The sequence below is a fragment of the Megalobrama amblycephala genome, linkage group LG8 (genome assembly GCF_018812025.1).
Source record: "Megalobrama amblycephala isolate DHTTF-2021 linkage group LG8, ASM1881202v1, whole genome shotgun sequence".
Classification (NCBI taxonomy): domain Eukaryota; kingdom Metazoa; phylum Chordata; class Actinopteri; order Cypriniformes; family Xenocyprididae; genus Megalobrama; species Megalobrama amblycephala.
The window spans coordinates 34,798,199-34,823,092 of record NC_063051.1 but is presented as its reverse complement, the minus strand read 5'-3'; the positions used below and the strand labels follow the sequence as shown (position 1 = coordinate 34,823,092).

The window sequence follows — 24,894 nt, the reverse complement described above, 5'->3', positions numbered from 1 at the left end:
ATTAAAAATAGACACAGGGACAGGAAGTGATGCAACAGACAGGAAACACAGTGAGTGCAGAGCTGGACAGACAGACTGGCCAGAGAGAGAGAGAAAGAGAGAGAGAGAGAGAGAGAGAGAGAGATGAGTGAAGAGGTTGATGATTGTGCATCGCTCTCTCCACAGATCTGCTCTCCAGAAAACACAGACAAACATTAGGGTGTCATTACATACAACAAAATATCATGACAAATCAAGTTTTGAATTTTTAAAAATACTCAAAGTGAAAACAATGGCATTCAAAAAGCAAACAAATGAATCTGATTCCGTTATGTAGTGCTGCTGCCTAGATTTAACCCGTTTCCTGCTTTCCAATGAATCTGATGGTCTGAAACTATCAGACTCATGCAAACCCAAATGAAGCTCTTGCCGCTGCGCTCCCATGCACAAACAGCCACTGACACCAGGGGGAGCTACAGAGCAACTGTGCAGGCATCATGCATCTACACCAGGGGTGCCAAACACAATCAAATGTGCTACGCTTATTAATACAGAGCATTGGTTATATGGGTGGAATATTCCCCTTTTTTGCTCATTAAGCAAAACACATGAACGCTTACGTGTGTTGCGCAAGTAGAACCTGTTTAATTGCATGCAGCTTTTGTGCACATTTGAAACCGAATCTGTGGACGACAAATGAAAAATGTTACGAGCAAAGAATTTCACAATATCCTCTACTGAATGCTTCTTACATGCAATACACTGATACTGAGAAGCAGTTCATTTTCAGCTGACTTGTCTGTTTTGTTGTTCGATTTATATTTACGAATTTCACATGTAAGGCCTCTGGTGAATACAATTGGTATTTATGCATTTTATTATTTTTTAATGCATGGTGAAAACATAAGAAAACTATAAGATATTACAAGACAAAAATTATAAAATACATTCAGATATTTTTTAAATATAGTAGTCAACATTTGTGATGAAAGGTTTTGATCCACTTCAAATGTTGACTACTGTACATCAATTAAACATAAGTACAAATATTGTCTGTTTACACTAAAAAGGGATTTGAATGGAATTAATAAATCTCGTTTCACCACAGTACTGGTTATTAAGTAAGTGATAATGTACAGTCAGCCGGTCAGTCACAAAATAAACCCTGAAGTAGTGTTCATTTTGTCAGCTATTTTTTAATTTAGTCTTAGTCCTGTGTCAAATATACTTTTTAATTTTTATAATATTTAGTCAACCTTGTCCAGTTTTAGTCGACTAAATTCCCAAGCATTTTAGTCTAGTTTTCATCATGCTGGACAATGGTTAAATTGATAATCCTGATTATTTTGCTCAAAATTATAATCACAACGATTGTTGTCATTTGAGAAATGTATTTTTACATTTCATCAGAATTACTGCACTTTCAGCTCTAAGCACAAATCATATGCATGCTTTATTTGACCTCATCTAGTTTCTTGGTTTATTATACACTATTTATCATATAGGCCAAACTGGTAAAACAAGAAACTTCTCTCAGAATTTTAAACGGTGAAATTCCTAGTAATCCAAAAATTCCAAATTACTTAATGTTTTTCTATTAAAACAACTGCAGAAAAGACTTTCTTTTGTCACACAGAGGTTGCATAAATGCGTTTGTATTTTTACATTTCATCAGAATTATTGCACTTTCACCTATAAGCACAATTCAAGAGAATGTCAACTCATATGCATGGTTTATTTGACCTCATCTAGTTTCTTGGTTTATTATACAATATTTATCATATAGGCCAAACTGGTAAAACAAGAAACTTCTCTCAAAATTCAAAACAGCAAAATTCCTAGAAATCCAATAACTCCAAATTATTTTAGTGTTTTTCTATTAAAACAACTGCAGAAAAGACTTTCTATTGTCACACACAGAGGTTGCATTTATTCAACCACAATCGCAAACAATATTCGAGATTCATGTTTAGATTTATTACAGTTCATTACTGAAAAGGTTTGATTCTTGAAATTCTTGAAATCGTGCAACTGTAGGCATGAAAGCTCGTAGCGGCCCGTTAAAAACGGCCTGTAATTTTTGTCTCCTTTTTTTCAGACAAAGTGATTATGTATTTATTTTAACTACATTTTAGTCTTGTCTTTTTTCATCAACGATATTACATGTTGATAAAGTCACAGTTATCATTTAATGACGTTGGTATCGTCTCTTCATCGTCTCATCTTAGTCATGGAAAAAAAGGTATATTTTGTCAGATTTTGTTAACGAAATTAACACTACCTTGAAGTAGCTTTTACGATAATGCCCAGCTGACTGTACATTATCCTCTTAATAAACAGCTACTTACCATGTAAAAATAAGATGGATGTGAAATATTGCATTATTTTATGATCATACTTGTAGAGACGTCAGAGAGACAGAACGAACGCAGCTTTATTAACGGGTTTCCCAGATGAGCGGTCAGTTATACAGCACTGGACGACGGTCACTGAAAAAAAGAAAACATTCGACCCACATGACGCAACATTTTGTGCAAATTGGAGTTTGACACCCCTGATCTACACACTAACATTACCATTAGTCCTAAAACAAACTTCCCAATTAATTTAGAAATAAAAATGACTTAACCTGAAGTGACAAAAAAGAAAGAATTAAAAAAAAACAAACCGAATGATTTCCCCCAGTCTATGAGAGACAAACACAGGCAGCCGTCTCAGAGATCATGCAGGAGGGTGGAAACCCCTGGAGGAGTTCAAGAACTATTAAAACACCCAGAAACCAGCACTGCAACACGCTGGGCCTCACGAGGGGAAACACACGTGGCTCCATGCAGCACTCGACCACTCACACACACACACACACACACAGCAAGCAACAAGCTTCTTCTCATCTCCCAGATTCACAGAACAAATCTACAAATGCACTAAAAAACAAGTACACAAGCATCTGAAAGGTGAGCCGTTTTCTCACAGTATGCACACGAATGCCATAAAAAAGGTACAACACCAAATTTGTGAAAAGCATTCAGAATCATCAGACAGTCCTCATGTGTCTTAAGAATCCAAGCAAATGTTTTATGAACAAAAAAGCCATTCAAACCAGGAGAAACAGAGACAGCATCAAACGCACGCATGTGATTGGCTAACTGTGAGCATGCTCAGTACAAAACATGATGAACTCAAAAAAAACAAACAAACAGAAAATAACCACATGCTGTTAATAACCAACACTCAGCCAGACAACAACCAATCCAAAAACAGCAGAGTAATCTATAGTGGACTGCAGTAGAGATGCAACCATGCATTGCTAAGCTCACACACACACATATTTCCCATAATGCCACACACACACACACACACACACACACACACAGCTGAGCATCTTGAGCAGTTCCAGGACACATTAGGTCAGTTAAGATGTGAAATGGGAACATCAGAAGGAGAAAGACAGACTCACCTCGATCTTTCGTCCCTCCACGATGGTCCCGTGGAGACGCTCTCGCGCTTTCTCTGCATCTGCACTGGTCTCAAACGTCACAAAACCAAAACCCTGGACCACGACAGAGAGGAACAGACATGAACCGTCTGACCTCGAAAACACACTCAGCTTAAAAGGAACAATTCAGCCAAAAATGCCCCAAACCCGTATGATTTTCAATAGAGCACGAAAGGAGATGTTTAGCAGGAAGTTCATGCTGCTCTTTTACATAAGATCCCAAAACAAAATCATAACAGTAGAATAATCATTTAAATTTCTGTGTTTCTCACACAAAAGCATCATATGACTTCAGAACACCCAGAATATACACACGAGTCACATGTACTGCTATGACGCGCTTTTGTTGTTCTTTGAGATATTTTTATGCGAATTTTGGGATAAAAATGGAAAAGTCAAGATGTGCATAAATTCTAAAAATGCACTCAATTGAGGCAGATAATTTGTAATCCTATAAGACGACGTGCATAAACCATTTACCGAATAAATCCTTTGATGCGCAACAAAAAACAGTAACTGGATAACTGGACTAACCAGCGGACCAATCACAACACAGCATCTCAAATGTTGGTTTGGTGGTTCTGAAATGCCTGAGTCGAAGTTTCATCAGAAGGATTTGGTTTAATTCCTCCAGAAGCGTCTCACACGATTGTGTTCCCAAACACCAGCATCCGAACGCAAGATCACATGACAGCGTTTATTGTGTTTCGTCTGATGCTCTGAGACAAACTCATTTATGATGGAGGAGAAAAGAGCCCGATTGAGACAACTTATGTTTTTATTGTTGATATTTTGTGCCAATTTTCTAGTAAGTGACGATTTTGTTCACACATGGAATGGAAAAAATGCTTTATTCGCAAATGTTTTATGTGATATTCCAATTTTGTGCTTGATTAAATTCACAACTTTAGATGGGAACATCGCTACAAGTCCCTGGTAAATGTCAACAGACCGCAGTGTATAATATAGTTGTTTTTGGAGGCTGGTGGTACAAATCACTAGGGCTGGGTATTGACAATTTTCACAATTCGATTCAATTTCTATTCACATGCTTGTGATTCGATTTGTATGTAGTATATCAGGTTAAAATTAACTTATTTATATACAAACACTTATATTACACTCAATGATGTTTTTTTTTTATAATAAATAAGGTTTAGAATTACACAATAATATTTCTACTCCAATTCGTTTTTTGAAATATAAACATTTAAATCATGACTGATTTATTCAAACATGCATTAAATATTGAAGAACATTATAATGAATATGTAACGGTGCATAGCTATATTTATCAGAATGCTGCTTTCTAGAGTCACTTTTCTAGCTGACTAATGAGTTTATGGTCACTGAATATGTTTTTCTGAGGTAAATGTGACGTTACGTGACTTTGAACCTGTTTTATTGACGTCTTTCCGAGGTTGAAACACTGATTGAGCGATTACACGAGACATGATACGGATTTCAGTAAGTTGTACTGTATATTCTAACATACCTTCAGATGTTCATGCATGTTTATTTCGCTGTAACTGGTATTAAAGCGGAGGAGAGGATGATCACATGCTTCTCTTTAACTGAGGCGCTAAAGCGATCTGTCACGCCACATTAAACAGCGCCAAAACGGTATTTATTTTTTGAATCTCATAATAAGATGGACGTCATTTGAAATCTGAGACTTTGCTTCATATCAAAAGTAACAAAGCACAAAGATTATTGCGATTTATTGGATGGGAGGAGCTACATATTCTGCTCATTCATCAACTGAAAACAGACTAGACTAATCGATTCTTGGGATTTAAGAATCAATCGGTTTGTAAAAATGAGAATTGATTAAAATCGAGAAATCAATATTTTTTTTCCCAGCCCTACAAATCACTATCCGACTACATTCTGATTCCTAAACATCATACAGAATTGTGATGAGTAAATTATGAATTTATTTAATTCGGTGAAGCATTCCTTTAGTGTATTAACTATATTCTACATTATATTTAAATGCATTTGATTAAAAACAGTTTCTTACCTTTGAGCCCCGCTCATTGAAAATGATCTCCACATCAAGAATCTTTCCAAATTGCTAAAAAAAAAAAAAAAAAAAAAAAAAAAAAAAAAAAAAAAACACACACACACACACACACACACACACACACACACACAGAGAGAGAGAGAGAGAGAGAGAGAATGCTCAACATAAACATTCCCACAGCTGTTTGTGTCATGCCATTATAAAAGAGGAGCTGCATTTACAACAAGCACTTTAACAATGTCGGTCACCAGGGGGCAGAATTGGCCCTTTTACACGTCACAGTTTGTTGTTTCTAAAATCATCTGATGAATAAACCCTAAAAAGCCTCTAGTACCCCGAACATCTGCCGCAGGTCTGGGTCTCTGAAGCGGAAGGGGATGTTGGAAACGTGGAGCCGTTTCGGGGTTCCTTTGGCCTCTGAGGACTCTTCACTGCCCGAACCGCCGGCAGAAACACACTGACCTTCTGCCTGAGGAGACCCATCTGACAGCTGAGAGACAGAGACACAAAGATCATATGAATGAATACACAAAATCACAATTGTTTGCGACGGTTTGAGACTGAGCGGCAGGAAGTCGTTCGACACGTTTGTTGTTCCAGCTGCCCAAATGGTGCGAGTGATCAGATGTCACCATTTGCTCCGGAGAGCTTTAGCACTTACTTGAGTGCTGGGGTTAGAGGAGGAGGTGTTGCTGACTCCTGCCGGGGCCTCGGTCTGCCCCCCTGCGGGGTAAATACTGCCCCCCCCAAACTCCAGCGCCAGGCCGTTCTGAGGGGGAGGAGGCGGCGGGGGAGGGAAGGAGGAGAACGGAGTGACGACGCCCTCCTGAGCTCCCATCGTGTCCTGTGAACCCTGGAAACGAGAGACAGACAGACAGGCAGGGGTTAATCGACCGGCTGGCCGAGATCCACCGACCGGACGGCAAAGAAAAGAAAAACAGCTCGCTTAATAGAGGAAAAGTGAAATCAACTGGAATGGAGAGAGAAACGTCTGTGCTGCAAGAATTCCTCTCACAGATGACGGCACTAAAAGCCAGAGATATTACGTTTCTCTCTTTCTGGTGACAAGCGGATTGAGGCAGCTGTTCAATATTAATGAGGCCCTCATGCATAATTTAGCGCACGGGCCTCCGACACATACGCTAGCACAGATGACGACACGCAGATGAAGCTAGCGCGACGCACGCAGTTGCTGATCAAAACTCCCACATCAGCTACAAAATGTGATCTTGATAATCGCTAAATATCACGTTTAGTTAAACAGTATTAATGCACTGGCTGATTAATGCGTATAATTTGAGTGAATCCCATCAAAACACGTTTAGCTCATATGAAAATCAAGGGGTTGGGGGATTATATTTTGCATAAAGAGAATAAAAGTCTACTTTTGGACAGTTAGGTTTTCACATTGTGGCATTATGCATTTACTGTATTATTAAAATATTATTGAAACTACTTTAATGATACAGACTAATACTAAAAATATTGCAATTATGAGAAGAATGACAATATTACCCACCTTTCTGGCAAAATGTAATTTAGAATAACAATATATTTATGTAAAAATGAAACAATATACTTATTCTGACCTGTAATTATTCAAATATATAAAAGAATATGTGATCATACTAAATATTTTAAATGATTTTCACTTCCTTACAAAAACGTCTTGCTGAAAAATGGGTAAAATCTACTGTTTTGAAGGATATTAGCAAAGTATAAAGATTTTAAAATTACTTTAAAATTAATTGGATTACAATTCATTTGAGAGCTGCACTGTGATCCTTAAATGGAGTATTTTATTATGTCATCAAAAAAATTAATGTTTTAAAATATGCCTAATAAGATTTGATACATATTTTTACACAATGATATTTTAGTGGGTGTCTTCTGTAAATCATAGTAAAAAAAAAATATGATGGTGATTAATTTTTGCTCAGAAAAATATCAAAGTAAACATTCTAATGTACAGGGAAAAAACTAAATTTAAAGCTGTATTGCACTTTTTTGATGCTTGCAACCCCCTTTTCATCTTTGACCCACAAATATGTTTTAAATCAGCATAAATTAAACAATATAAGTTTTAAGTGAGTTTTTTTTACAGTATTGGGGATGTGCTAAATGTAAAAAACAAAAGGCTTCCTTTTTAATTAAAAATACATTTTGCATAAACTAATAAAAGTCTTTTAAGGGTTTTTTATTAATGGCATTTAGAGCATTAAAAAAAAATTCAGCATAAATTAAACAATATAACATTCTACCATGTTATTCTTGCATTAATGAAAGTATTTTTTTTTTTCCACAGTATTGGGGATGTGCTAAATGTATAAAATAGGCTTCTTTTTTTAATTAAATACATTTTGCATAAATAATAAAAGTTACATTTTAGGAAAATTTAGTTTTTTTTTATTAATGGCATTTACAGTATTAAAAAAAATTCAACAATATAACAAATACTACCATGTTATTCTTGCATTACATTAATGAATGAGTTTTTTTTTTGCAGTACAATAAGAATTGGGGAAAACAGGCTCCATTTTCTTAATGCAAAATCTAACTGATTTTGTGCTGAAATGTGATTTCATGATATTCAGCCGTTGATGAAACTCCTCTGGAGAGATTCTGAGCTAAACTGATGATCTCTCTGAGAAACGCACGACATCACTGCAGAGAGAGAGAGAGAGAGAGAGAGAGAGAGAGAGAGAGAGAGAGGGAAAACACTGTTCTGTCAAGTGTGCATTCCTCCTCCAGCATCACTTCCATACATGGCAGCAGGATGAGGACGGAGAGAGAGAGAGACATGGACGAGGAGAGAGACAGACAAGCAGTGAAAGACACCCTGGTATTTATAGCTCTGAGATCTTCCCGTGAAGCACAAGGAACATTCATGAGCTACATTTCAGAACTCCGCAGCATTAGAGGACTCGTTTATGGCATTTCTATGTCCGCAAATAATATTGTTCCAAATGTTTTGCATCAACCTGAAGCATTGAATGTACAGAATCCATTCAGAATCTGTTTTATAAAATATTTCAATTTCAAATGTGTCTTTGTTGTTTTTAAAGTTGATTGTTTAGGAAAAATCTCCTACTGACTTAAGGCCCGCTCACGCCAAGGATGATAACGATAACGATCGTTAATTGTTGTAAATATAACTATAACAGCACAGGGAAACAATATCACAATATCACACAGGGAAACAATATCACACAACAATTGGAATCACTTTCAGAGTGATTTTTTTTTCCAGCTGATGAACGATAAAAACATTGACAGCCAATCAGAATCCACCAAACTTTGAAAAACTCAAGCATTTAAAGGGGACATCATGAAAATCTGACTTTTTCCATGTTTTAAGTGCTATAATCAGGTCTCCGGTGCATCTACCAACCCAGAAAACGTGAAAAAGGACAACCCAGTAACTTTGTTTTGGTAAGCCTTTCTCTGCAAGCATGTAAAAAAAACGAGCTGCTCCGATTTCACTTCCCAAGTGACGTAGGCGATCTTCTAATATTATGCTTTCACAAGTGACAACGGTGTACCAGTTCTAACGCCATAGCCAGTCAATTCAACGGTGGATTTGCACAAAAGATGAACATGACGGCACATGCTAGTGGATGAGTTGAATCAACTCCACAGCAACTACATCAATTTATCCACTAACCATTCAGAAACGTCTAAAAGTTGTAACTTCTTCCTGAGTCTCTCCATCAGTGTCGACTCCGGTTTGAACAATGTAAGGCTGAACACTTTCGTCATTTTGTCTGTGTGAGATTCTCCAGCTTTGTTGTTGTTGAGCTGTTAAAGCTCCGCCCTCTTCTGGAAAGGGGGCCGGGAGCAGCAGCTCATTTGCATTTAAAGGGACACACACAAAAACGGCGTGTTTTTGTTCAAATTTGACAAGCTATAATAAATGATCTGTGGGGTATTTTGAGCTGAAACTTCACACACACACACATTCTGGAGACACTTATATTACATCTTGAGAAAGGAGCATTATGGGTCCCCTTTAAAGCAGCAGACGACAAAACTGCAGCGTGCTTCTATTAAACAGAACGATATCTGGTGCGGATGCTAATATAGTTATTGTTGTTGGTGTGAACAAGCCTTTATAATGGCATGGTAATTTTTGCACAATACAGTGAAGTGTGATTGTTCTTTTCATAGCCTCCTTCACACGGCACAGATTCTGATTATCGTACAGTCGACAAGAATCAAGCCGTGTGTTCAGGCTCATGACACACTAAAACTGATGCACAAACACTGAGACTCACTGCAGCAGATGCATATTATGCATATTTCCCTTCAGTTGTACTAGAGGCCTTTATTAATCCATATAATTATGACACAGAAGACACTCTCTCAAGCTCGTCATAAACGCTGTGAGCGTGTGTTCAGCCGAGCGAGGGCTTCTAAACACTGGCGGCTTTAGTTACGGGTCAGCTGGCATCTGTCTAACGTGCCGCTGTTATATATGGCAGCTGTGCCACGGGTCGCGCCGTCCACTGTAACGGATCACAGCCGTTCTGATCATTAGCTGCCACAATCACTCCTGACAATAGACGACGTATCGAGTCACTACATCAGAATGCTGCGCGCTGAACATTCAGACGCTTCAGTGAGTCGTTACACACAGATCGATGCGTGTTTGTGGCAGAAAACAACAAGAAGATGACGGATCACAGCGCTAGTCATCTTTTTGACAAATGTGCTGTTGTCCTATTATTCAAAACATGAATTAATAATATAATATAGTATATAAATGACACTAATAAAAGTGACTTAAAAGCAGCTGCCCAGATGAGCAAACTGGCTTAAAATGACAACAAATGTAGAAATCGAGCGTGTTAAACAGTGATGAAACCCTCCTGCACTGATGCATAAAGCAATGCTCTGTTCAAACCAGCCTAAACTACAGATGGACCCGCCCACAGCTGCACACTGATTGGTCGACTGTAACCTGACCCCTCTCTTTGCTCTCTTTAGGGGGCGTGTCTGTTCGTTCTTTCCTGACCAATCAGAGTCCAGTAGGGTCCAAAGGTTCGTGGGTCCAAAACAGCCCAGATAAAAGCCTGCAAACACTCGTGTTTGAGAGAAACACACACACGTGTGAGTGTGAACGTTTGTCTCTCACACACTCCACCCTCAAGCACATGTGCCACCAACGGGAAACGAGTTGATCTAGTTTGGATAGAGGACTGCTCCTTTACACAACACACACAAAGAGAAAACGACTCTGTGCCAGAGCTTCACCGACAGACAAGCAAAACCCGGGTTTATTGTCCGCTGTGTGTAGAACATGAGCTCTCGACCGCGGCGTTACCTCTGAACTCTCACACCGATAAACCAACCCAAGAATAGCAAACACGTTTCATGACACACATCTCTGCTCGCAGTCTTATACTGTGTTGTGTCTCATGTTGTCATGAATCGCTTGTGCTGATGTCATGCGGATCGAACGCTCTCATTAAACAAATATTCAGGGTTAAGCTGTATCACACACACGTCTGTGATGATTATAAATGCATGTACAGTAATGTGTCATGTCTAACAGCCATGTTGATTTTAAAAGCAGGAATGTGAATCATGTTTTCTGGGTCAATAATCTTCTTGTGATGCATTACTGTAATGCAATTTCCTTAATGTGTAGTTTGACCCAAGAAAACTGCTATGTTTACGTTAAACATGTAGAAGTTGAAATTAATACCATCTTGTTGAAGCCTCTCACTAGCTATATTTCTACCCATATATATTTATGCAAATGTTGGGATATTGCATTAAAAAAAGCTGGATGGGAAGATGCACATTAATTAAAAAAATAACGGAAAAAACATGCACATAAAAAACGTGCTCAATTGAGGTGGATAATCCGATAAGACGACTGGAAACACATTACTGTATAAATCCCTCGATGCACAATGAAAAACTCATGTGACTTTGCCTCAGCAGAGGCTGTAATTGGATAACTGCACTAACCAGTGGACCAATCGCATCACAGCATCTCAAATGTTGGTTTGGTGGTTCTGAAACGCCTGAGCCAAAGTCTGTCATCAGAATGATTTGGTTTAATTACCTCCAGAACTCATTTATGATTTTACTTTTTTTTTTTTACTGATATTTTGCACCAACTTCCCAGGAAGTGACGATGTTGTTCACTTGGGAACACTGCAATATTTGCAAATGTTTAATGCAATATTTTGCAATTTTGCATGCAAGTTAAATTTGCAAATTTGGATGGAAAATTATTTCTTGCAGTAATCGACAGCATGTCCAGCTGGGATTGTGTTGTGTCTACCTCTATATTCTCATGTTTAAGACTCATACTGCGATTCCTGTGTGCAGTTCAGACACTCGAGCGAAGACATCAACAATCAGAAATCATGCAGCATGACATTGGGTCAGCTCATGACAAGATGGCAAATGGATTTCATTTAGGAGCCACTAGTGTGTTTGGCTTCTGGCAGACTGGAACATTTTTGCAAATACTTTTAGGGTTTGTTTGGTAAGTAGAGGAAATTTTTTAAGCCATTGTAACAGACGTAGGCTAGCAAGAGCTGTGCATGTAAACCTCACTCCCTTGAACTGTTAGAGGGCGCGACTCCCATGCCAGCGTACCCGGGTTCGAGTCCCGCTTAGAGCGGGCGGTTCTACGCCATGTCAAGAGTCGTGTTGTACATTTCCTACAAGTTACACAAGAGTTGCTTATAAAAAATACAATAAAATGAAATAGAAAATACAATAGATTAAAATTACACAATGCAATTTAAAATTACATGATAAAAATCCTAAAACGTTTCCCGTAAGGATCTCATTCAAGAAGATCTCGCCAAATAAAATCTACTTGCATTTAAAGCTAAGATAAGTTTAACAGAAAGAAAGGTGTTTGTGTGCGTTTAACAAGCATCTGTCCTCCTCATTCAGATCCGCATGTGTATCAGATGTCCAAAACAAGTCAACAAAAAGAGTTTTAGGGGAAATATAGGCCTATATTTCTGTGCAAAACAAAGGTAGCCGTTCGGGCTTTCTAAAGCGAGCGTGTGAGATCATGAGGCGACAGGTAAGCGTCTCTCCCACCCTTCAGGGCAAACGCTGGGTGGAGCTCCACATACTTCAGCCAGCCTCGGTCAGGAGGAACGAGCTTCAGTTCTGAGCTTTACAGTCTGAACCACTGCATCAGATCCTCACCTAAACACACACATGCATCTCCTCCCTGAGCGTCACCTTTAAAAATCAATTTCCATTCTCTACACCCCCTCCATCTCATTCCTGCTTTTAAAGGAAAACACCGAGATAACAGCTGCTCGAGCCCTCGGGAAACAGCAGGAGAGGGGGAGGGACAGAGAGAGAGAGAGAGAGAGAGACAGATTCCAAGGTATGACACACACACACACACACACACAGAGACTGCTTTTAACTAATAAAAGACTGATTTGTATCGCTAATACTGAAGCTGCATGTGTGTGAGAGACCAGAGAGAGGAAGACACGATGAGACAGACAGACAGACAGATGAAGGAACAACTGTTCACCAGCACCTGGCCCCTTCAGTCAAGACAGACAGCTGGAGAAACACACGAGAAACACATGAGACTTTCCTCACCTCCATCAGACCTGCTTTATGCCCCACACACACACACACACACACACACACGTGCACGAGTGAATTACACTTGTGCGTGTCGATTTCTCCAGGCAGGAAATGCAGCAACATGAATGATTAAACTCACCGGCCGCACAGGAGGGTAAAAGACTCCCATCATCCTATTCAACACGACGGCAACAGCAACAGCGACGGCAGCGTTTCCTGCTCTCAGACGTCAGCGCTCACAATCCCTCTGACAGTGTCTGACACATTCAAAATCTCCCTCTCTCATTCCCCTCCTCTCGCTCGGTCTGTCTTTCTGTCCGTGTGTGTGTGTCTCCTCCCCCTCTCGGCTGTCTCTCTCTCTCTTCCGTCTCTCCTCCCATATCACTCTCTCTCTCTCTCTCTCTCTGCACTTTCTTTTAAGATAAACAAACCAATCTTGGCTTTTCAAAGATAATATTTGCCTTCTATTCACTGCCCGATTAGAAATCCAAAAAACAATTTTTATAAAAGGTCGCGATCATGAATTTTGTGCTGACTATTAATTTCATACAAATAACTGCGATTAATGATTGCATTACATTGAATGTTTTTTACTTGGAAAAGCACATAAAAATTATAATAAAATGGGTCCATATGATTTACTTTCATGCTGTAAAAATGAATTTACATAATCTTTTTATAATATAATAAAGTAATGCAGCCTGATTAAACCCATAATCCTTCGTTTCACATGCAGGAAGACCTTTGACCATCTTTGTGTACTTTATAACAGTGTTTTTTTTACATTCTTTCACCGAAAACGTACATTCAGTATCATGCATTTGATGGCATTTCTTTAAGCACTTAAACTTCCCTTATTTGGATGGCAAATTTGAAAATTAAACTGCACAATTATTACGGTTATCTCAATTGCAATTACATCAAATAACCACAAACAAGCGATTAATCAATTGCAGCAGACCTAGAAAAGTTAATTAACCGATTTGACCACTAAACTGAAGTTAAATCATGTAAAAATCACATCAAATGGAATTATGCTCTCAGTACTAAATATCATCATCATCATCATTTCACTTCAATTAAATGCTCAAATCCTAATTGATGTTCAACTGGCCACACGTTTATTTTTAGGCATCACAAGAGACTATATTACATTATTGATGATAATACAGACACTGAATCGTCTCAAAACCTCTGAAAATAGAGCAGATGTGAAGCTCGCAGTCGAACGGCTGGTGATAAATGGATAAAGAGACGGATGGAGGGATTACAGAGAGAAAAAGAAGATAAAGAGTGAGATTAACTACACTAACTGAACAATCTGAACACACACACACACACACACACGCTCTACAGCTGCTGCTGTAATCTACAATGCTAATCTAAAACACTGAGACAATAATCAGCGTTTAATTCTTCTGCATTCATTTTAAGCTGTTGTAGTTGACAATGATGAACTTCACATGCAACCTTCACCTGAACCGACGAAACCGTATCAATGGAAAACAGCATCATAGTTTAAGGGTTTCCTAACATGATGGAACTGCAGGGTTCTGCATAATAATATAAAATTCACAAGATTACGTACGTTTTTATTATTTGTGATTGGGAAATTGCATCTAGCGAATACGCGAGGTCACACAGCGGTTCTGTTGTACAGAAAGAGCTGATACTGTATTTCAGAGTGATTGACCTCCATAACGAACAGCGGCGTGACATCAGCCCAGCTGGAGAGAGAGACGGTCATTTGTGTGACACCAATATAAAGCGTCACTTTCGCATTGAGATCAACTGCACAATTGAAACCATTTAAGCAGCAGATCTGTGAATAATGACGGCTTTAATTAAACCTGGGGGGCAAAAGCCCCTCAAAATGACATCAATTACTGGACTGAGATACGAGATCAAGGGCGCTCAGCAGTGGACGAGGTTGAAGCAGTTCTACCTGAGAGAACGAACACACTCGTTCAGAGTACTGGACGTTAATTAACCTGGAAGGACAACTGTCATCTATAGGACCTCCAATGCAAACGATTCTGAGCGCTCAATTCCACTCACTGCTCATGGGGAAGTCTTGACTAATAACTGATTGATAGTTCGCTGTTAGCTTGTTGCAAATTCAACTACACAAAAATATTGAAAACATGCAAATAGGTTTTAATGATATTCAGCAATTTACACCCAACATTTCTCTCCTTTCAATTGGCATTAGGGATGCACAAATAAAGGTGCAGTATGTAATAATTTTGTCCGCTAGAAGCCTATTCAAAACAAAGGCGTAGCTTGATGAGGCCAAGTTTGAGCGCGGAATCTTGGGACATGTGGTCTCCACCTCAACGGACGGTGCAAAAGAATAGGGATTGGAGTCGGGAAGAAATCATGTTCATGGATGTGATTATTAACGTTCCTGTAGTGTGAAGCAGAGCAGGAGCGAGTGTTGTGGAGCTGAACGAGCGATTGATCAACACACGCCTCACGAGCAGCGGGACTTTTATTATGACACAGTCGCCGGCGCCGCTACCGCTTTTCCGGTCATGAGTATGAGGTAACGCAGCTCTGTTTATCATATTAGATACATTTGAGAGTGTTGAAAATGATGTTATAACGTTACTCTGTGTGTTCGCTCGGCGGCTGCTGTGAGACACTGTTACACACTGCAGTAAGACAGATCGATTTTACAATATCATATTAAATGCTGGATGGCTTGTGTTGATAAATGGCATGCAATTCATTTTAAAACGTATTGTATGATGGAGAAAATGCTGTATTACGGTTACTAAAAATAAAGCTGCATCTGATTATGCTATGTTAGCTACTTCACAAAATAGTGTTTTTCTCTGAGGCATGGTAAAGCATGGTACTCACAAAAAATCAAGAGAATTATATTTAAACTATAAGACTAATCGTGTTGAGCTATATAACAATAATTAGTTTTCTGTCTATAAATATATCAAAACAGTTGTTCCCTTGTCTATTAAAACATGTAAATATTAATGAGTATTTGGTGTTTCCATGGTTTCTACAAAATAAAACATTTTTGATAGGCGACTCCTCACACGTCCCGGAGCCTTGATTAAAATTGCAATTTTCTCACGATTTACAAATAGTTGCAAACATTTGGGATATTGTAAGTACTCAAGTGAACAAAATATATAACACTGGTCTAGTGGTTTTTGGATATTTTTTTGCAAAAATATTACATATTGAACCTTTAATCGAAATTAAATTGTGATTTGGCTTAGTGCGATTATGAAATCGCAAAAGCTGTGATTTTTTTCAATTTTTAACTATATACCATGTACACAGCATGTTAGTGAGGAGCGGCTCTGTGATCAGTAGTAAATGGCGCTCAATCTGAAAGCACTACGTTTTAAAAAGCAACACGCGTCAAACATACAAACTTTCCAAACATGAGAAGCGGTTATGAACCTCGTCTAACAAAAGACAACATTTAACAACGTGTTTTTACTCCAAACTCACTTCATAACATGAGTTGAGTGTTTGAAATGGCATTTTGATTAGATTAGTTTGATTAGCATTGCATTATAAATATACTTTATTATTATGGAAATACCCGAGAAGGATTAAAGAACACGGATAAACCATATATTGTCGAAGTTGTGTGTTTATTATATTCATGTTTAATCAAAGCGTTTCTAACTTTTTATTCAGTTACAGTGATAGTATGATGTCCATAGGGGATTTCCAGGAACGGCGTGCGTTAAATTACTTCTGCGAGGTATATTTGGAGTATCTGCTCAAGGGCGCCCTCTAGCATTCAGCAGGAAATGGACATGTTTAACACCAAGTAATGCTCACTCCATCTTATTTTGTGAAAAATAAGAAAAATAATACTTTCTCTTTAAAGAACTTTGAGGGAAACAATCAATGTGTTTTTCTCCAGTTTACAGGAGGTTTTTTTTTTTTTTTTTTTTTTAACAGTGGATGCATAAAAGGCACATATTTCATATTAAATGCATGGACTACCTTCTTTTTGCATACCTCCTGAAGAAAAAAAAAGAAATTATTGTCACAGATTTTTATCATAATAATATATTTTATAATAAATCTTTAGATCTTTCTAATTATTTAGTCATAGGATGCTTGCATGTTAACATGTTAAAATTGCATGCAATTTTTCATATGGTTTTCTGTAAAATAAAATTATTATTTTCTAATTATTATAGTTATATTTCTCCTTAAATACTCATTTTTTAAATTTTATTTTAATAATGAAAGTTATTACAATAGTAATACTTCTTATTTGGTTCATTTTAATTTCGCAATAATATTAATAGTCAAATTAATATATTAGCACAAAATTTGGGGCCAAATAGTGCAGGCCTATAAACAAGCAAATCAAACCTGGTATTGTTTATACTTTACTCATTTGTCTCATAAAACACATTTTAAATCACAAAATCTGAATTTTAACCAAAAAAAAAAATCTCAATCAGACTTTTTTCTCCAAATCATGCAGCCCTAATCTCCATCTTGGATTTGTTTTCAATGATCTTAGAGCAATGCATTATGGGATTGCCTTCACCATGAAAAATTTATGCGATCCTTAGGAACGGTCTCTCTCACTCTCACTGTTTGTATCTCTGTGCGTCTAATTGGGCTCCGCGTTTAATTGGTCTATAGTGGTGTATAATGAGATTAGCGCTGGCTCACACGCGCCTTGCTGCTCCGTCAGAGTTCAAGCCTGTCTATTGTTTACACATTAAAACAAGAGGATAATCACGACACGGACAGTGAACGGAGGTGACGCAGCACTGCAGCAAGAATTGTGGTTTAACGGTTACTTATTAGAGTCCAAAAGATGTGCCGTAGTTAATATTTATTGTAGATGAGACCGGGACACTTACACAACACATAGTGATATGAGGCTGATGGGAAACAAACTGATCAGGATGAGCGGAAACGTTTTCACTCTCACCACAGTGAATGGAGTTGAAGATGATTTTGAAGAGACAGTGTTAACAGTGTGGAGAATCGTGGGTTATCTCTGCTCTGCTGCTGCGTCTCTTTTCATCTACTCTTGATAAACACCCTCTTTGAGCTCCGCGCGGCTCCCAGCTGGAACTAATGTCCCTCCTACAGTCCCCTGAGGGAACACTTAGCACTGCGCACAGCGCTGCAAACATCACTGCGAAACAGCACTGCTCCAGCACGGCCGACTCATGATGCTGATACTGGAAATAATCTGCAGTGCTGATGTTTGCACAGTAAATCTCCACTGCATAAAAACGATAAACAAACCATATTTTGCATCAAGAAAATTAAGCCTATTTATAGGACCCATGGTGATTTTCTGATATTGTGTCCTTTATGACCACAAACTCTCATTACTGTAATATTTCAGAGCTTTTTTGTTCATTATTCTTAATGGCGACTCTTTGCTGTAATGCAAAAAAAATCTCATTTTGCACATTACAGTAATAAGCACAAGACTTAATTTAAAAAATAAAGGTTTCAAATGATTGTTTTTGCAGCAATGCCATAGAAGAACCATTCTTGGTTTCCCAATCTTAAATATCTTAATAATAAAAATAACTTTTCATCGCACAAGGTTGTTAAAGGTTCTCCATGGAACCAAAAATGCCAAAAAGAACCTTTATTTAAGAATGAACATTAAATTATGTACTAACAATTGAACTTAAATTTTCATTTTTAGGTGAAATAACCCTTTATGTCATTTATTACTCTCCCTCATGTCGTTCCACACCCGTAAGACCTTCATTCATCTTCAGAACACAAATTAAGATATTTTTGATGAAATCTGAGAGCTTTCTGTTCCTCCATTGACAGTCTGCGCAACTACCACTTTCAAGCCCCAGAAAGGTAGTAAAGGCATCATTAAAGTAACCCATGTGACTCCATAAACACAATTTGACTATTTACAAAATAAAGTTTTCACAAGACCATACATGTGTTAACTTGAGAAGAGATGTTGTTACTTGAAGGAGCGTTGGAGATTAATATATTGTAAGGTGGTAAATTATGTATTTTTTCACAAATAAAGCACATAAAACTGAGGTTAAACCACTGGAGTCACTAATTTTAATGACGTCTTTACTACCTTTCTGGAGCTTGAAAGTGGTAGTTGCGTAGACTGTCAATGGAGGAACAGAAAGCGCTCAGATTTCATCAAAAAGATCTTCATCTTTCATTTTTGGGTGAACTAACCTTTAAAAAAAAAAAATGCTATTTTATTTCTTCGCATCACACAAAAGGGAATGAAAAATAATGGAAAAAACAGAGGCTTAAAGTCATCTTCATTATTCAAAAGAAACGTTCTTCTAGTTTTGGGGTGAAATATGGGGCAGACATTTTCCTGACAGGTTTAACGAGATTCAGGCCAGAATCTGAAAGGCTGAATGTGTTTTTTCTGCTGATATTTGAGGATCAGCTCTGATCTGCACTAAAGGCCGTCCAGAGAATAAAGACAGAAACATCTGGAGTCCATGTGTGTGAAACAGACGACTAGAGCAGAGAGAGACAATGAGTCATACAGAACCCCGTCATGTGCCTCATTTCCTTAAGGACTGAGGAGCCGCTCACTGCCAACACACACACACACACACACACACACTCTACTGAGCAGCGTCTCACTGGAAGAACTCGCAGATCTTCTGAGAGTGCAGCAGAAATGACGATTCCCTCAAACTTACTGACCTGAAACTTCCTGTTTAAGGAGAACAGCAGAATGGAGCGATCAGGCAAAAGAGAGACGAGAACGAGAACAGATGGTCGAGCTGAAGAGGAGGAGGAGCTCAGTGAAGGACGGAGGTGAAGAAGAAAGACGAGATGATTTGCGAATGAGAGGACGTGTGTTTCAAACCTCTCCGTTACTTCTTGTGTCTGTTAGTGAGCCATGAGTGTGACCGACTGTAGTTTTATGCTTCCTGTGTGTGTGTGTGTGTGTGTGTGTGTGTGTGTGTGTGTGTGTGTGTGTGTGTGTGTGTGTGTGTGTGTGTGTGTGTGTGTGTGTGTGTGTGTGTGTCTGTCTGCTGAATACATTTAAGATGGAGGTCTGGCGTCCTGACATAAGCCTCATGGCTCTGTGTGTGTGTGTGTGTGTGTGTGTGTGTGTGTGTGTGTGTGTGTGTGTGTGTGTGTGTGTGTGTGTGTGTGTGTGTGTGTGTGTGTGTGTGTGTGTGTGTGTGTGTGTGAGTGAGTGTGTGTGAGAGAGAGAGAGAGAGAGAGAGAGAGAGAAAGACTCCCTCAATGAGGTACTGAAAAACAAAGTACAAGAAAATGAAAAACACATTGCTCAACACACTTAAATAAAAAAATAAAGTGCTTTAAAAAGGTCAGTAAATATCTCTAAAGGGGAGAGCACGCCTGAAACAAACTCAATGCAAGTACATGGAAATAAACTTCTAGCGCTGCTGCTCTATTTCATGCATCGTTGCATTCAGAAACACGTCAGACGGCCGTACGGAACGAACATTCTCAGCACTAACGCAAAGAGCGCAACAGCCGACATTAGCGTGAACGTCTTCGACGGTCCTTTATCTTTTTGAAGAGTTTACATTAGTAAACATTCACACAGACAGAGCACTGAAGATCATTCGCGTCACACTTTTGTTTTTGCTTAAAAGGTTTCTGTCACTGACCACATCATACAACAAAAATATGATTTTACACCAATAACATTAGCTATGTTTCCATCCAAAGTTGCATATTTAATTTATTTGAAATTCCGAATACCGCATAAAATATTTGCATGGTTTGCATCCAGCGAGTTGAAGAGAACAAAATAGTCACTTCCTGATAAACTGGCGATAAAAAACCACTAATGCTTAATAATTAAATATACTTGATACTTGATAATATAAATTATTTGCGCCTCAGAGTGTGCAAATGAAATGCAATAAACGCCATCATGTTCTCTTGCATTCAGCTCACAAACACAATCATGTGAGGCGCTTCTGATGGGAATTAAACTACGACAGACTTTGCTCAGACATTACAGAATGACCAAAACAGCATTGAGATCTGTCCGCTGTTTGGTCCAGTTATACCGTCCCATCGCAAAGTCACGTCTTTTTTAATGCGCATCAAGGAATTTATTCGGTGTTTCCGTCGTAGTTTATGCGCACATTTTTGTGTCTCATGAAAATTTATCCAACCCCATTGAGCGCATTTTTTAAATTTATGTGCATCTTGATGTTTCAATCCAGCATTTTTTATGCAATATCCCAAAATGCACATAAAAATAGGTGGATGGAAACAGATGTGATGCATGGACTAAACCGTGATGATGCTTTAACACTTTCTTGACTCCATGAGCACAGGCACAAAACCAACCGAGACGCGTGTGCTTGTTCTATTGTCTGTGGCAATAACCATCACCACCACACCCCGATTTTACTGCTCTGCTCGCGGGGTCAAAGTTCAAAGTTGTCATGGTAACACATGTGTGCAATCCCATAAGGGTAATTACTGGAGACGTGGGGTAAGTAGGGCACGTCACAGCCATGATGAAAACGGCCTCTGTGCGGCAGTCAGAGTGACCCGACGGCATCGCAACGGAATCTGATCAAAGTTCCCGAGGATATTCAATAAATCCGACTGCAAAAAAAGCAAAGGCTTATCTGCAAATCTCCAATCAGTGTGTGTGTGTGAGAGAGCGAGTGTGTGTGTGTATTAACCCCCACCCAGCAGCCCGCGTCAGGATAAATGGGAGATCAGAGACTAATGCCACTCTGAAACAAGTACAGATCTCTTTAGCACAACAAAAAGCCTCTTTACTGTCAGTGATACAGCAAATCCTCTTCTGATGCATGCATGTGTGTGAGAGAGAGAGGCGCTGTGGTAAACTGATGTGATTTTAATATCAGCGCCGTTGGTCGAACAGTCAACAGCATTGGGGTTTCTACACCTTTTAACCAGTGAAATGTCACATAAGCTATGTTTCCATCCAAAGTTGCGAATTTAACTTATGCACAAACATGAAGCACCGCTTCCATCCAGTGAGTCAAAGAGAACAAAATGACCTCTTCCTGATGCTAAATCTCACTAAAAAACATAGGAGAATCCAACATGTTATCTTGCTTTCAGAGGCTGGTGCTGCCGTTTGGGAACGCAGTCATAGACCGTTCTGGGAGGAATTATACCGAACCACATTGATGACAGACTTCTGAGTGACCAAAACAGCATTTCAGATGCTTTGCAACAAGGTTTTTCCACTGGTTGGTCCAGTTATGCCTTCCCATCGCACAAAGTCACATGATTGTTTTGATGCACATCAAGGAATTTATTCAGTTTTAGTTTATGCACATGTTTTCTTATCGGAAGACTTTATGCACATCTTGGCATTTCCATCCAGCAGTTTTTGATGCGATATCCCAAAATGTGCATAAAAATAGATGGATGGAAACACGGCTATAGATAGCATTCACAAACAACAACTTCTAAACGAAAAGCATGCAACACAAACTGAACTAGAAATGATGTTTTCAGGCCTGGTTTTTCCCAACTGTGCTCCTATTTCACTGCTTCATACGTCACTGGAAGTGTGTTTTTAAACAGGCTGGATGATGGAGCTGGAACGGTGTGTTTACAGACGTCTCGCTCCTTTAATTTCCTCTTTCTCAATCTCTTGCTTTCCATAAATGCGCGTCTCTAGTTACCGAATGGTTTGATTCCTGCAGCCCCCACTCCATTTCTCTCTCCGCTGCTGCAGGCAAATTTCCAGACACTCTCTCGGAGCAGGATCAATACCTTTTTTGGGCTACACGGGCAAGCGTTCACACACACACACACACACACACATCTGCTCAGTCTTAAGCCCGTCATGGTGCAGTTTAGAGAAACTGTGAGCCATTAGCCAGTGAAAATGAGCCATTAGTACATGCAGCACTTTAGATCACTTACCGGAGAAACAGAACAAATGAACGGAAAGAAAGAAAGAGGGATGGATGGTTGGAGAAACTGCTGAAATGAGAGATGAGATCACGTCTGTCTACATTCATAGAGGAATGGGGCAGAGGTGCCCATGGAAAAGTACCGCAGGATGGAGAGATGGAGGCCTCGGATGAGACTGGGAAATCATCTCCATGATTCAGGAACATCTACTGCACTGAGGATCAAGTGATGGTGTCCATCAGTGACTGAGGCTTGGAATGCCCCAATCATCTCATGTATCAGCCAGAGCGTTACATTGTTTCATACACACAAATCAAGCTGAGCTTCATACAGAGTCGTGATTTTAACGCTTACCTGTCCGAGCTCTCCGGTACCGTCCATCCGCGCTCGTTTGCACTCAGCCCCGACAGAATCCCCCGCCGCCGCGGCGCCCTCCGGCTCCGGGTCCCCGCGCTTCATCCCTCGAACGGCCGCCGAACCCGAGTCCAGATCCCTCTCGCGCTCCAGGATCCCGCGGCTCACGGGCAGCATTACAGATGCGACGTCGGTCGACATTAACATTGAAGTGGGCCGCAGATGTTGCGTATGAAGAGCGAATAACGAAGACGAGATGTTCTGGCAGAGGATCAGCGATCAGAACTGACGCTCATCTGACGCGTTAAAACCCGTTACAGTGTGACGCGCGTGTGCCGCATTAAAGGCCTTTGAAGAGTAGCGAATATCTCGGGCCTGGACGCGAATAACAGACTCGAACCTCGAGCAGAAAGCGTCAGAACGCGTCAGAATATCCTCTGATGTGAGACAGAAAGCGCAGAATCTAAACACATGGACGGTCGACGCGAAGGAAACGCTTAATGCGTCTGAAGGTTTCGGATCTCAAACGCCACTAAATCAAACGCAAAATCATGAAGTTCGCCTTTAAAAACAGGCGTCGCGGGAAAACGCGAAAGAAACGCGATGCATCATTCCAGTCCTTCGAGCGATTCAAGCGATTTCCTAAAACAAAGGAGTGGCGTGGAGCTGCTGCTTTTCCTTTCTTCTCCCTCTCTTTCTCTCTCTCTCTCTCTCTCTCAATGGATTCTTGCTGCGGAGAGGAAACGCACGCACGCGCGCGCCCCTCCTCTCCGGTTTCCTCGCGCTCTCGTTGCTTTATTCTTGCTGCGGTTTCCCGTTTTCCCGTTTTCCCTGTTTGAGCACGAAGATGTTTTGGTGTTTAACTCGGGAGCCGAGCGCAAGATTACGCACTAAATATCAGTGTTTTATCAGATGTTTTATTCTCAAATATAAACCCGCAGTGCTGCGACCGGGATACGTCAGCATGTGACGAGCCAATAATGAATGTTCCTTATGAAAAAACGCTTGGAGAAACACAGACGCAACTGAGCAGCAGAACGACTGAAAATGAAAGTGCGAATTTGCTGGATCCGCGCGTATAGACGTGTTGATACGGGGAGATAACCAAAGCGCACATGTGATTAGCCTATTATTGATTTATGAAATTCATTTGCGGTACAGTTTGTTCCTGCTGGATTCGCAGTGGAAAATGAAGCCGCTGAAAAGCGAGTCGCTTTTGTTGCGTTTGCGCGACATCTAGCGGCCACATGGTGTCGTGACACCCATCAAAATACATAATTAAAGGGTTAGTTCACCCAAAAATGAAAATAATGTCATTTATTACTCACGCTCATGTCGGTCCACACTCGTAAGACCTTTGTTAATCTTCAGAACACAAATTAATATATTTTTGTTGAAATCCGATGGCTCAGTGAGGCCTGAGCAATGACATTTCCTCTCTCAAGATCCATTAATGTACTAAAAACATATTTAAATCAGTTCATGTGAGTACAGTGGTTCAATATTAATATTATAAAGTCACGAGAATATTTTTGGTGCGCCAAAAAAAAAACAAAATAACGACTTATTTAGTGAT

General features: G+C 39.5%; 1 protein-coding gene across 6 annotated transcripts in view; it reads right to left on the bottom strand.

Moving 5' to 3' along the window:
* Window positions 1–24,500, bottom strand: part of rbfox2 (RNA binding fox-1 homolog 2) — a 43,324-nt gene extending 18,824 nt beyond the window's left edge. Inside the window, exons 1-5 of one of the 6 annotated variants that reach the window (XR_007186249.1) lie at window positions 23,319–24,494; window positions 6,163–6,354; window positions 5,836–5,991; window positions 5,499–5,552; window positions 3,437–3,529 (exon numbers count right to left, since the gene is read on the bottom strand). Coding sequence is in view for 5 of the 6 variants with exons in the window: in XM_048200855.1 (XP_048056812.1) it covers window positions 3,437–3,529; window positions 5,499–5,552; window positions 5,836–5,991; window positions 6,163–6,354; window positions 23,319–23,525 (702 nt within the window). In the remaining variant the exon portion in view is untranslated. Of the gene's footprint in view, window positions 1–3,436; window positions 3,530–5,498; window positions 5,553–5,835; window positions 5,992–6,162; window positions 6,355–13,227; window positions 15,430–23,318 lie in introns of those variants that run through there. The other 5 variants (XM_048200855.1, XM_048200857.1, XM_048200859.1 and 2 more) reach the window with 5 other exon arrangements.
* Window positions 24,501–24,894: the final 394 nt, after the last annotated feature.